The 15,052-nt window shown below is 40.1% G+C and overlaps 1 protein-coding gene across 1 annotated transcript in view; it reads right to left on the bottom strand.

Annotated features, from left to right (window-relative positions):
- Positions 1 to 14,291, bottom strand: part of LOC115160633 (ly6/PLAUR domain-containing protein 1-like) — a 39,627-nt gene extending 25,336 nt beyond the window's left edge. The window contains exons 1-2 of the mRNA XM_029710854.1: positions 14,060 to 14,291; positions 4,820 to 4,954 (exon numbers count right to left, since the gene is read on the bottom strand). Of these exons, the coding sequence (XP_029566714.1) occupies positions 4,820 to 4,954; positions 14,060 to 14,108 (184 nt within the window). The 5' untranslated portion in view covers positions 14,109 to 14,291. The remainder of the gene's footprint in view (positions 1 to 4,819; positions 4,955 to 14,059) is intronic.
- Between the last annotated feature and the right edge of the window lie 761 nt (positions 14,292 to 15,052).

The following is a 15,052-nucleotide window of genomic DNA, read 5'->3' as shown; positions in this document are numbered from 1 at the left end:
AACAAAAAACGTAGAATGCCCACCCATATCACACCCTGACCTAACTAAACAGAGAAAAAACAGCTCTCTTAGGTCAGAGCGTGACACCCATGTGCAGTTGCAAACCGTATTCTGGATTTTTAGGGCGGTTTGGAGCAGTGGCTTCTTCCTTGCTGAGTGGCCTTTCAGGTTATATTGATATAGGCCTTGTTTTACTGTGGATATAGATACTTTTTATACCTGTTTCCTCCAGTATCTTCACAAGGTCCTTTGCTGGTGTTCTGGGATTGATTTGCACTTTTCGCACAAAAGTATGTTTATCTCTAGGAGATAGAACGTGGTACCTTCAAGCGTTTGGAAATTGTTCCCAAGGATGAACCAGACTTGTGGAGGTCTACAATTTTCTTTCTGAGGTCTTGGCAGATTTCTTTAACTTTACCATGATGACAGGCAAAGAGGCACTGAGGTTAAAGGTAGGCCTTGAAATACATCCACAGGTACACCTCCAATTGACTGACATTTTTTCAATTAGCATATCAGAAGCTTCTAAATCCATTACATAATTTTCTGTAATTTTCCAAGCTGTTTAAAGGCACAGTCAACTTAGTGTATGTAAACTTCTGACCCACTGGAATTATGATATAGTGAATTATAAGTGAAATAATCTGTCTGTAAACAATTGTTGGAAAAATTACTTGTGTCATGCACAAAGTAGATGTCCTAACCGACTATCCAAAACTATAGTTTGTTGACAAGACATTTCTAGAGTGGTTGAAAAACGAGTTTAATGACTCCAACCTAACTGTATGTAAACTTCCGACTTCAACTGTATATCCATACTAAATTGAGTCCTATGTCGACATAACCTGAAAGGCCGCTCAGCTAGGAAGAAGCCACTGCTCCAAAACCACCATAAAAATGCCAGACTACGGTTTGCAACTGCACATGGGGACGAAGATCGTACTTTTTGGAGAAATGTCCTCTGGTCTGATGAAACAAAAATAGAACTGTTTGGCCATAGTGACCATCGTTATGTTTGGAGGAAAAATGGGGAGGCTTGCAAGCCGAAGAACACCATCCCAACTGTGAAGCACGGGGGTGGCAGCATCATGTTGTGGGGGTGCTTCGCTGCAGGAGGGACTTGTGCACTTCACAAAATAGATGGCATCATGAGAAAGGAAAATTATGTGGATATATTGAAGCAACATCTCAAGACATTAGTCAGGAAGTTAAAGCTTGGTCACAAATGGGTCTTCTAAATGGACAATGACCCCAAGCATACTTCCAAAGTTGTGACAAAATGGCTTAAGGACAACAAAGTCAAGGTATTGGAGTGGCCATCACAAAGCCTTGACCTCAATCCTATAGAAAATGTGTGGGCTGAAATGAAAAAGTGTGTGCGAGCAAGGAGGCCTACAAACCTGACTCAGTTACACCAGTTCTGTCAGAAGGAATGGGCCAACATTCACCCAACTTATTGTGGGAAGCTTGTGGAAGGCTACCCGAAACATTTGACCCAAGTTAAACAATGTAAAGGCATTGCTACCAAATACTAATTGAGTGTATGTAAACTTCTGAAACACTGGGAATGTGATGAAATAAATAAAAGCTGAAATAAATCATTCTCTCTACTATTATTCTGACATTTCACATTTTTAAAATAAAGTGGTGATCCTACCTGACCTAAGACAGGGAATAGTTACTAGTATTAAATGTCAGACATTGTGAAAAACTGAGTTTAAATCTATTTGGCTAAGGTGTATGTAAACTTCCGACTTCAACTGAATGGGGCCAGTCATCTATTTGGCCTATGTTGAGTAATGAAAGAGAATTGTATTTTTAGCTGTGATATTGTGTTGCAAGTTATTGATTAGGCTACTACTATAAGCGGTAGCTTATTTCTGCAACTCACAGCAGATGTGTTTCGAATGAATAGGCAAATGGGACACTGATGGATTGGAAGTAGAGTCCTTATGTAAGGGCAAATATAAGTGCACTTCAGCTCACCCACGTTTTCAGTAGGCCTTCATGAAGAAATGACAGGCTAGGACCTATATTAACAACAACAGAAATACGCAGATCTACTGTTTTTGATGCACATCGGCCTTGGGCCCTTTTTCACTTCTTTTTCGGTCCAATTCGTCTCTTCCATTTAGGTGGTCATGTGTAAAGCCCAATGTAGGATTTGAAAGTTATGGTTCATAGATTATGGACAATCAGGCTTATAAATTGTGCAGAATGAGTTGAAAATATAGCCCATTACAGCTGCAGCCATGTGATAAAATGAATTATTGTCAGTAATTGTCACTATGGTATTCAGTCGCACCGCACTCGGCCGACAGCTTAGGGGACATTTTTTGAAATACAAGCTACTCCTGTAAACCAGTAATAGTATGAGGCAGCCAATATGATGGTTGATTGTTTTCTTCTAGACTATTGTTAGTACATGTAATATATACTTAACAAAAATATAAACGCAACAAGTAAAGTGTTGGTCCCATGTTTCATGAGCTGAAATAAAACATCCCAGAAATGTTCCATACGCACAACTGGCTCTAACCAGATTGGAAAGAGGAGTGGCTCTAACCAGAATAGAAAGAGGAGTGGGAGGCCCCGGTGCACAACTGAGCGAGAGGACAAGTAATAACCAAAAAAGTGTTAAACAAATCAAAATCTATTTTATATCTTCAGAGCAGCCAACCCTTTGCCTTGAGGACAGCTTTGCACAGTCTTGGCATTCTCTCAACCAGCCTCATGAGGTAGTCACCTAGGATGCATTTGAAATAACAGGTGTGCCTTGTTAAAAGTTCATTTGTGGAATTTCTTTCCTTCTTGGTGCATTTGAGCCAATCAGTTGTGTTGTGACAAGGTAGAGGTGGTATACAGAAGATAGCCCTATTTGGTAAAAGATCAAGTCCATACTATGGCAAGAACAGCTCAAATGAGCAAAGAAAAAGTACAGTCCCATCATTACCTTAAGACAAGAAGGTCAGTCAATACTGAAAATTTCAAGAACTTTATTGCAGTCGCAATAATCATCAAGCGTTATGATGAAACTGGCTCTCATGAGGACTGCCACAGGAAAGGAAGACCCAGAGTTACCTCTGCTGCAGAGGATAAGTTCATTAGAGTTCGCAGCCTCAGAAATTGAAGCCCAAATAAATGCTTCACAGAGTTCAAGTAACAGATACATCTTAACATCAACTGTTTAGAGGAGACTGCGTGAATCAGGCCTTCATGGTCGAATTGCTGCAAAGAAACCACTACTAAAGGACACCAATAAGAAGAAGCGACTTGCTTGGGTTGAGAAACATAAACAATGGACATTAGACCGGTGGAAATCTGACCTTTGGTCTGATGAGTCCAAATTTGAGATTTTGGTTCTAACCGCCATGTCTTTGTGAAATGCAGAGTAGGTGAATGGAGGATCTCCGAATGTGTGGTTCCCAACATGAAGCATGGAGGAGGAGGTGTGATGGTGTGGGGATGCTTTGTGTGTGACACTGTCTGTGATTTATTTAGAATTCAAGTTACACTTAGCAAGCATGCCTACCACAGTATTCTGCAGTGATACGCCATCCCATCTGGTTTGCACTTAGTGGAACTATAATTTGTTTTTCAACAGTACAATGACACAACACACCTCCAGGCTGTGTAAGGGGTATTTGACCAAGAAGGAGAGTGATGGAGTGCTGCATCAGATGACCTGGCCTCCAAATTCACCCGACCTCAACCCCATTGAGATGGTTTGGGATGAGTCTCACCGCAGAGTAATGGAAAAGCAGCCAACAAGTGCTCAGCATATGTGGGAACTCCTTCAAGACTGTTGAAAAAGCATTGCAGGTGAAGCTGGTTGATTGAATGCCAAGAGTGTCCAAAGCTGTCATGAAGGCAAAGGGTTGCTACTTTGAAGAATCTAAAATATAACATATATTTTGATTTGTTTAGGTTACTACATGATTCCATATGTGTTATTTCATTGTTTTTATGTCTTCACTATTGTTCTACAATGTAGAAAATAGTCAAAATAAAAAAAAACCTTGAATGAGTAGGTGTGTCCAAACTTTTAACTGGTACTGTATATGTAACAAAAAAACAGTAACAACAGAAATGTAAAAACTAAGTTACTTTTGTCCTCTAAAGAAGGGGGGTGCACTGCAGGCATTTTGCCTGTCATCAGAACCATTGACTAAACATGGGCTAATTCAAGCTGTGCTGATCCAAGATCTGTGAAGCTAGTAAACTATAGAAGTTTAGCAGGCTATCTAGCAGCTCAGGTGGACAGATTGAGGTCAGACCCACAGGATCAAAATTTGTTGAATCATTGTTGTTTCCACATAATTTCCAAATAATTCAATGTGATTAAGTTGAATGAACGTGGAAAACTGACTGGATTTTCTAAAAGTACTCAACATAAGGGAATTTAGTCACCCAATTGTTTACCTATATTCAATGACCCAATTTTCCACCCAATTGTTTATCTATATTCAATGACAGGGTGACATTTTTGGTTAAATTCATGTTAGTTGACATCTCAACCAATGTAACTCAAAACTAGACGTTGAACTGATGTCTTTGCCCAGTGGGGAAAGTCCTTCATGTTCATTTGAATGCATTCAGGTCTTTTTCAAATTCACAGAATGAATCTCCAACCATTTATGTATTATGTTTGTACATGTTACAGATAGAAGGCACCTTGTGGAAAGATCTCAACACAATCGTCAAGACCAAACAACCAAAACACATAAAACGCACTATTCTTGGCTAGATTGGCCTACTATATGCTTCTCACAGAGTAGAAGGGTTTAAGTCAAGTAAGTTCATATCATATGTGGCTTACCGTCTTCCTTCACTAGTACCTCCTTCTGACACATGTCTTGCACGTTGACAGTGCAGTTGACGATGAACTCGGGTGTGGAGCAGTCATTGTGAGTGACCTCTTCACACTGATAACACTGGATCTGCAGTGCCAGCCCTGCAACATACGTGAAAAACACAGGTTTCCATTGCAAATCTGTTCCTAATTGACTTACCTGTATGAATATTTTTTTTTTAAAGAACTCAAAATCCATTACAATACAATACAAAAGTATAAAGTAAGACATTAGTATACCCATAGACAACGAAATATACTGTGCAAAGAACACATACAGTAAGGCATGGTATGGTAAAACTATGGAACAGTTCACAAATATCTGTGCAGACATGTCCAAATTATATAACTAACTCATGTGGATCTCAGCCTTATGTGTCACTACTTCTGCAACTATAGTCCAATCCTGCACTTTGGCACATTTCACCTTTTTTCTTCTGAAAATATTTTGATATCGGCTAATATGACAAGATTCCTGTTACAACTGCAGCTGCAATTACTGTGGTTAAGTCACAGTATAATCATAAAATATGTTTTGTAATTCACCAAAACCCTGTAACTTGACATCGGCAGACATGAAACATTCACCTGACGCATTGTGCATGTTGGAGAGTGTGCTCCCCTGACAGAACATCAGATATTAGAACATTTTTCTTAACAGGCCATTGTGTCCCCCCAAAAAATCACACGAGCATCAGAAAGCCCTGTCAGACCTTATTCAACTTGAAAATGGACCTGAAAAAATCTAAATGTAGCTTACTCACCTAAATGTAATTAATTCACCTTATTTACCAAACTATGACCACAGCAAGCAACTTCATCCAGCTACAGTTGAGTAGTGACTGGGTTTCAAATAAAAATGTAAAGAGAACAAGTTGACTGCACAATGAGCACTGCTCCATCATCCAGTGTGCAACAGTATGCCCCATCCAAATGTCACTCATTTCCTGGAGTTCTGCTTTGGTAAACATACATCTTAAACTGTTAATAAGGGCAGACAGTTGGGAAATTGCCATGTCAGGATACATGGGCGTTTTTTTCCAGGTACCCAGGGGAAAGTTACACTAATTCAGTCAAACCAGGTTTCAGGGATACATCAAAAACGACATTCTTGGCAGGCAGAGAAACATTTGATACGCAGCACATGAGAGTTCTATTAGCATTAAACTCCCTCTATTACGTGAGCAAAACAAATTATGTTGATGTCATTCAATGTTAAGCAATATAATGAGGCTACGAAACATAATATATTCCCAGTGCATAATTTGTAAATCGGGAGGTGCCGGAGCAAAATGTAAGCACGATAGTGTTGTGAAATAGGGAGCTCTGAGGTACCGGAACGCATGAGAAAGAAAAAAAATCAGCTTTATAGTAAAGCATAGCATGCATATCCTTGCGTTTGCGTAGTGGCATAGAGCTGTAGAGTAGAGGCACTTACAGAAGATGCACACATGGAGAACATTTTTAGTGGCCAAGGGTTTGGGAAAAATGTGGCCTTTTATAAAGGCATTTCATGCAATTCTACATAATTGTACATGACTGGAGACTTTGGCATAATCTTTTTTAATGACTTGTTCAAAACATGGGAACTTGTAACTGGGAAATCTCAGACTTCTGACTTTAGTGCATTTTACATTTACATTTAAGTCATTTAGCAGACGCTCTTATCCAGAGCGACTTACAAATTGGTGCATTCACCTTATGATATCCAGTGGAACAACCACTTTACAATAGTGCATCTAAATCTTTTAAGGGGGGGGGGGTTAGAAGGATTACTTTATCCTATCCCAGGTATTCCTTAAAGAGGTGGGGTTTCAGGTGTCTCCGGAAGGTGGTGATTGACTCCGCTGTCCTGGCGTCGTGAGGGAGCTTGTTCCACCATTGGGGTGCCAGAGCAGCGAACAGTGTGTTCAAGGTAACTGAGAACTCTGGGGAAAACGTACTTTTGAACGGTCATCCAACACGGAATTCCTAGTCCGGAGCTCTGGCCTCTTTCTAGAGCTCCGACTTTCTGACATGAAGATCACTGACGTCATGTTTCAACCTCGTTTTTCCCGAGTTCCCAGTTCTCATGAAAGCACCATAATACCACACAAATTATGGAAATGACAGGCTACTTGACACTGACATACTGAGATCAATAAAAACGGCCTTGTGTTGAATCCATCAATAGCCTAGGCCTAGGTGTGTGCAGACACATATTGTAGCCAACAATATCAAGAGGAAATTATAGTCCTAAAAATGCTTTCCAGCTTTACTGACTAACCCAATGATGCGCAGCTCACTCGTTGGCGATGGCCGATGTGGTCGTGCTAAAAGCCTCTCTCTCTCTCTCTCTCTCTCTCTCTCTCTCTCTCGTTTTACTTTATAAAACAATAGGCCTATTTGAAAGTTGATCAAATATTTTGGTAGCCTACAGCAGACAGATTAGAGACTCTTCAGCAGGAGCCATTTGCTTTCCAACCTGTGTTTTCCCGTGATTGTATTTGAAATATTGCTAAAGGCCTGTTTTGTATGTATTTGTTCACTGACAGATTTGCCGCGCGTTCCCAACTGTAGACTATGCCTTGTTATTGGGCTACACGCCACAGCTAGGCCCACATTTTTTTTTAAGAAGCTGATGGTCTCTGGCTAAATTATATGCTTTCTCATGGTGTCGTAATCTATTATAAATCATTTCATTTATTTCTGAACAGACAGTAACTCTATACATTTGGCAAATGTATTTCAATTTATCAGGGGTGCTGCAGCTCCTCCAGAACCCTTCACACGCACAACAGTCTCACACTCAATTCGTGCAAATATGTACAAAAAGTATTTTTGCAGATTTCGTGCATTTTTGTGTAGCTTAATTCGTGTGAAAAGAAACAAATTTTAATTCGTAGGAAAAGACACACATTTTTTTGCGACATCATTCATAGGAAAATACATTTTTGGGGGGCAAACTTCAGGACAATGTTATAAAAATGATTAGAGCAATGCATGATGGGCAATGGTGTTCTCGGCTGCCTTTTTTTAAGTCCCACATTTATTTATACAAAAAAAACGTGTCAACAACCCAATATTTTTGATCAACCAGCTTGTCCCCAAAATAATTATAATATAATAGCAGCCTTACGTTGTTGTTGTTTTTTAAATGAATGCCAATACTGTTTTCTATGCTTGTTTTCACTTTGGGATACTGGTGAACTTGTAGTTAGAAAAGCCCTGTTTTTGTGTAGTCAACAGTAGGCCTACATGATTTTCTTAATAGCGCATTTCATATTTCGTGGAGCCTACATTACACATTTTTTTGGTGAGAAATGAGAGGTTAAGCAAACTTTTTCCATGGTGCCCCAAGTTACTAATGAGTTAATTGTTATGTGATTAATTTAATCATGTAATAATTTAACATAGTTAATAGATTTGATAAAATAGCCATCATCACATTAATGGTAGTCACGTCACGGCAGAAGCCATTCGGCTACGGGTTTCACAGCCCTATAATAATGATAAAAGTTATATCAGCTTGAAAAGGGTTTATTTACAACCTATAGGGTATAAGATGTTGGGAACAGTGGCATAGGAGAGTCTAAAATGAATGAAATAGCCTAACCCTAAGCTATGTGAAATGTCAGCAGCCATTTCCTGTCACGACTTCCACCGATGTTGGCTCCTCTCATTGTTCGGGCGGCATTCGGCGATCGACGTCTCCGGCTTTCTAGCAATCTCCACTCTATTTCTCATATTCCATTGGTTTTGTCTTGTTCCATTACACACCTGGTTTTCATTCCATAATTACTGCATGTATTTACTCCTCTGTTTCCCCTCCATGTCTTTGTGTGTAATTGTTTGTTTGTGATGTGGATTATTGTCGGCCGCTTTACTTTTGCCATATTCCGTGTTTTTTGCACGTTATTGTTTTTATGTGCTGTATTTTGTGGAACGGAATTAAAGTGCGCCTGTTCACTACACTCTGCTCTCCTGCACCTGACTTCGCCTCCCATACACACCCTTGACATTTCCAGTGAGAAATGCTCAGTCTGAAGCCATTCGGCTATGGGTTTCACAGCACTATAATAATGATACAAGTAATATCAGTTTACAGTTTTTTATTTACAACCTATGGGGTGTAAGATGTTGGAAATAGTGGTATAGGAGAGTCTGAAATGAATTAAATACGCTAACCCTATGCTATGTTCAATGTAAGCAGCAATTTGCAGTGAGAAATGCTTAGTCTGAAGCCCTTCGGCTATTGGTTTCACTGCCCTATAATAATGATACAAGTTGTATCAGCTTAAAAAGGGTTTATTTGCAACCTATGGGGTATAATATGTTGGGAATAGTGGAATACGAGTCTGAAATGAATGAAATACCCTAAGCTTAAGCTATGTTCAATGTCAGCAGCAATTTCCAGTGAGATATGCTCAGTCTCAAGCCATTCGTCTACGGGTTTCACAGCTCTATAAAAATACTACAAGTTATATCACCTTAAAAAGGGTGTATTTCCTCTGGGGTTTAACATCTGGGTAAAGTGGTAAAGGAGAGTCTGACATATAACCCCTAACTTGAGTTCAGTCTTCGCCAATGAGAACCAGGAGGGCCATAGTTTCATCCGTCATGACTGGGAAAGGCCTCGATTCTAGGCCATAGGAAATCCTTCATCCATCTCATTAGATCAGAACAGGATGGATCAACAATGATTAATATTACTGGTTTGCATTCTAAAAAAAAGTATAGTTGTGTTTTGCTAAATAACACACTTACATTATTTGTCGACCCATATGATCTGGATCATTGCCAGGTTATTAGATGAGAAGCTTCAGTAACAAAAGAACACCATGGTTGTAATAACACCTTCAACAGGTAGTTTGCAAATGTGTATCATGACTTTGTTTTGGGTCCATACTGGTAAGTTAACTTATGTAAATGTTTAGACACGGAGGATTTTCTTCCGAATAACTGGTCAGGGCATAGCACTTTCCATTCCGCTTCAGGCAACTTTGATGTAAGGCTTCATCATACCTGTTGTCACAAGCGTCAGAAGGATTAGACCAAAGCACAGCGTGTTGAGTGCTCATCTTCTTTTATTTTATAAAGTGAACACTTAAACAAAAAATAACAAAACGTCAAACGACAGTTCCGTAAGGTAACATAGACTATACGAAAAACAACCACCCACAACCCACAGGAAAAAACAGGCTGCCTAAGTATGGCTTCCAATCAGAGACAACGAAAGACACCTGCCTCTGATTGAAAACCATACTCGGGCACACATAGAAAATTAACATAGAAAATGAAAACTAGAACAAATCCCCATGAAACAAACCAACCCCAAAACACACAAAATCCACACCCCCTGCCACGCCCTGACCATACTACAATGACAAATGACCCCTTTTCCTGGTCAGGACGTGACACCTGTAGTGACTACTTGTATCCATCATGCCTATTGTTGCTTATCCATTGTTCACTAGATATATCAATGTAATTACACCCAACACAATGTTGAAAAAGAGAATGCTTCCCACCACTAGATCACTTAACCAGATGTGAGCTGGACGTGAGCCCAACGCTTCCAACAATATAGCAGAAGAAACTGCAACAGGGACTCTAACCAGGGCTCATACATGGCAAAGTGAGATCTAACAGCCGTTGACATGAAAGCCTAGTAGTCCTGTGGGCGGAGGCAGTAGGCCTACAATGCTGGCATATGCCTTGTTACAATAGCCTAAGTATATAACATAATTGACATGACCGTAATAATCATCATGAAATGGCCTTGGAAGTGCCATTAGTGTAAGCAAACATAATTCATTATTTTACATTAACCTGTTTAACTGCATTGATATGGCTTAATTGATCATTGTCCAGACTCGTTATAATTGCAAATACCATGCAGTTGCACTAGGGGAATTTAACCAAACAGATTTATTTTGCAGGTCTTCTGTTTCCCCACATTTATTGATTAATACATTTTCCATAATGGAAATGTATCCCGTTTCCCCAATCAAATACCTTCCTCAATACCCCCCAAAAAACGGACAAATACAGCTATAACCCCATTTTGGCAACCCCAAATTGGCAACCCTCATAAATCCGACATAGCACCAGTATCCCAAAGTATTAAGAAAAAAACAAGCACAGAAAACAGCATTGTCATGAATAATAAATTAAAAAACTTAAGGCTACTATTTTATTATAAGTATTTCGGTGACGACCTGGTTGATTAACAATATTGGGTTGTTAACACGTTTTTTTTATATATATTTATATATAAATAAATGTGGGACACAAAAAAAACATTGTGAACACCATTACCCAAAACGCATTGCTCCAATAACTTTCAAAAGCTTTTTCCAGTTTGCCCCCCAAAAATGCATTTTCCTATGAATGAAGTCGCACAAAAATGTGTGTATTCTCCAACAAATTAAGTCGAACAAAAATGTGTGTATTTTCACATGAATTAAGCGACACAAAACCACATAAAAAGGCAAAACATCTGCTGAAATACTTTTTGTACATATTTTAACGAATTGAGTGTGAGATTGTGTTGTTCTATAAGGAAATAAATGATGACGTGTAACGCTGAAGAGATGAGAGTTGCCGGCTCATTCATGTCTATCAGAGCAGAGCGAGGGAGAGAGATCATAGAACGTGAATCTCGTTTCAGTTCTGAGAGACACAGACGCGCTTCTCACACAGCCACGGCCATGCGTTGGTATCAAACATACAGTGCATTCGGAAAGTATTCAGACCCCTTGACTTTTCCACATTTTGTTACGTTACAGCCTTATTCTAAAATTAATGAAATTATTGTATTTCCTCATCAATCTACACACAATACCCCATAATGACAAAGTGAAAACAGATTTTTATACATTTTTGCAAATTCATTTCAAATAAAAAAAACGAAATACCTTATTTACATACGTATTCAGACCCTTTGCTATGAGACTCGAAATTGAGCTCAGGTGCATCCTGTTTCCATTGATCATCTTTAAGATGTTTCTACAACTTGATTGGAGTCCACCTGTGGCAAATTCAATTAATTGGACATGATTTGGAACGGCACATACCTGACTATATAAGGTTCCACACTTGACAGTGCATGTCAGAGCAAAAACCAAGCCATGAGGTCGAAGGAATTGTCCACAGAGCTCCGAGACAGGATTGTGTCGAGGCACAGATCTGAGGAAGGGTACCAAATAATTTCTGCAGCATTGAAGTGCCTCAAAGAAAACAGTGGCCTCCATCATTCTTAAATGGAGGAAGTTTAGAACCAAGACTCTTCCTAGAGCTGGCCGCCCAGTCAAACTTAAAATTGTGGGAGAAGGGCTTTGGTCAGGGAGGTGACCAAGAATCCGATGGTCACTCTGACAGAGCTCCCTTCAGAGTTCATATGTGGAGATGGGAGAACCTTCTAGAAGGACAACCATCTCTGCAGTACTCCACCAATCAGGCCTTTATGGTAGAGTGGCCAGACGGAAGCCACTCCTCAGTAAAAGGCACATGACAGCCACTTGGAGTTTTCCAAAAGGCCTCTACAGACTCTCAGATCATGAGAAACAAGATTCTCTGGTCTGATGAAATCAAGATTGAACTCTTTGGCCTGAATGCCAAGTGTCACGCCTGGAGGATATCTAGCACCATCCCTATGGTGAAGCATGGTGGTGGCAGCATCATGCTGTGGGGATGTTTTTCAGAGGCAGGGAATGGGAGACTAGTCCGGATCGAGGGAAAGATGAACGGAGCAAAGTACAGAAAGATCCTTGATGAAAAGCATTCAGGACCTCAGACTGGGGTGAAGGTTCACCTTCCAACTGGACAACAACCCTAAGCAAACAGCCAAGAAAATCCTGGAGTGGCTTCGGGACAAGTCTCTGAATATCCTTGAGTGGCCCAGCCAAAGCTCGGACTTGAACCCGATAAGAACATCTCTGGAGATAACTGAAAATAGCTGTGCAGCGACGCTCCCCATCCAACCTCACAGAGCTTGAGAGGATCTGCAGAGAAGAATGGGAGAAACTCCCCAAATACATGTGTGTCAAGCTTGTAGCGTCATACCCAAGAAGACTCAATGCTGTAATTGCTGCCAAAGGTGCTTCAAGAAACTACTAAGAGTCTGAATACTTATGTAAATGTGATATTTTCGTTTTTAACTCCCAGTTTTTTTCTTCAAAAATTTCGAAAACCCTGTTTTTGCTTTGTCATGGAGTATTGTGTGTAAACGGATGAGGGGGGGCAATTTAATCCATTTTAGAATAAGGCTGTAACATAACAAATGTGGAAAAGGTAAAGGGATCTGAATACTTTCCGAATGCACTGTATGTTTGATACCAACGCATGGCCGTGGCTGTGTGAGAAGCGCGTCTGTGTCTCTCAGAACTGAAACGAGATTCAAGTTCTATACTTTCCGAATGCACTGTAGCTTACAATGTTGCGCAAACCTTAAGAGCAGCCGGCCCAACCCGAATCAACTCGGGGTCTTTAGGATACCTAATTAAGAGGCAACTCAAATGAACTTTGTTCGCTTTTATTATTTATACATGTATATCTTTTTTTTGATTATTTTTCATGCCATGAGAGGTACTGGATCTGGCCAAATATGTTCCGGAATGAAACAGTCCAAACAGGAAAGGTGCCGGAGCCTGTTCCAGCAGCATTCGGCACAAATTAATCAAAAGAAGTATTCTCAAACGGGTAAGTGTAGTATGCTACAAGGGATGTGTCATAATATAGGCATCAATAAGCACTAACGGGTACCGGTTGCATACACTCCTTAGTCAAAATTGTTTCGAACAGTGTTTCCATCTGAAAGCATGCTTGTCTCATTCTCTTGACATCCACACACTGGTGTAAAGATAATCATTTTGCGTTCCCACATCAACAGTGCCAAACCGTGCGTAAAGACGCAGTAGGAAATATCACAGAGAAGTAAAAACTGCCGAATATGTTATTATCAACTCCCCCCCCCTTTCAAAATAACCAAATTGCTTGCGCACCAGGGTAACCTACTGACCATCAATGACCCACCCTGAGCTTATATTCCTCTCCAAATATTGTTAGAGCGTTAAAACAATTAGTAAAACAAAACACGTTATTAATACTATACCTACTCCAGTTAGACTCATATCATCTGGTATTACACATAATTTAGGTAGACTATCCATTGCATTCCAAAACGGTTTGCAGAGTTACAGTTAACAAATCCCGTGGGTAACATACCTGATTTGAGGATAAACCAGAACAAAGTTGTGTAAGTAAGCAGCCGCATTCTTTCGATTGTGTCGCTTGGGAGGGACACATTAGACCTGGTGATGTTGCGAGCAGTGCACAGTCCATTTATGGATCCCACGAACGTCCATGGTAGCCTCCTAAATGTTCAGTGCTGCGTGCCTCTGATTCGACAGTGAGACCAGCCTTTGCACTTGCCAGAGATAACTGGGAGGGGAGTGTCGGTCGCAAGTGTACAATGTGATATGATTATGTGTTATGATTTTAATCAGATTTCCAGTGCTTTAAAGTAATCTATAACCAGGGGCGGACTGGGACAAAAATTCAGCCCTGGCATTTTAGTCACATCAGCCCACATCACCGTGCCACATTTCAATTTCTCTATTCTGACTGAGTGACTGACAGAGTCAGAACAGGTATCACTCTCTTTGATGATTGCATTTGTGACTCACCACCTGGATTTGGTCTTATGTAACAAAATGTGAAATGGTGTTTTTGTTTTTTGTTTTTTTACATTGGATTAAAGCAGAGACTCAGAGATACAAAATTGTATATCATACACTGCATTTGACAAACAATGGGAAAGTAACTCACTTTTGAGAAAATCAGCTTTAATGTTTTGGTATCTAGTGAAGAGCTCTTCTTTGCCTACACCCATTCAGCACCTTAATATTTAGCCCCACCCATCTCGTTTCGCTACCGGAGCGTACACTTGATGCTCTGGCTGATGATTTGTTTACCTCTGGATAACATGAAAACAGCCTAACCAGCTCTGGGTTTTTTTGTAGACGTTTACTGACACCGGCCATATTCAACGAGTGTTGTACGCACGTCACGTAATGTTAGCTAACGAGCCAGCCAGCTAAAGTTAGCTAGTTAACAACAATGAACAAAGTTCCAACACTGCCTAACATAAGGCTCTAACTAGAAAAGAAAACGGCTCTTGGAAACAAATCATAACGTCAGCTAGGAAGCCAGCCAGCT

The sequence above is a fragment of the Salmo trutta genome, chromosome 24, assembly GCF_901001165.1.
Source record: "Salmo trutta chromosome 24, fSalTru1.1, whole genome shotgun sequence".
NCBI classification, from domain to species: Eukaryota; Metazoa; Chordata; class Actinopteri; order Salmoniformes; family Salmonidae; genus Salmo; species Salmo trutta.
The sequence above is the reverse complement of the archived record's forward strand: the minus strand, read 5'-3'. Positions and strand labels throughout refer to the sequence as shown.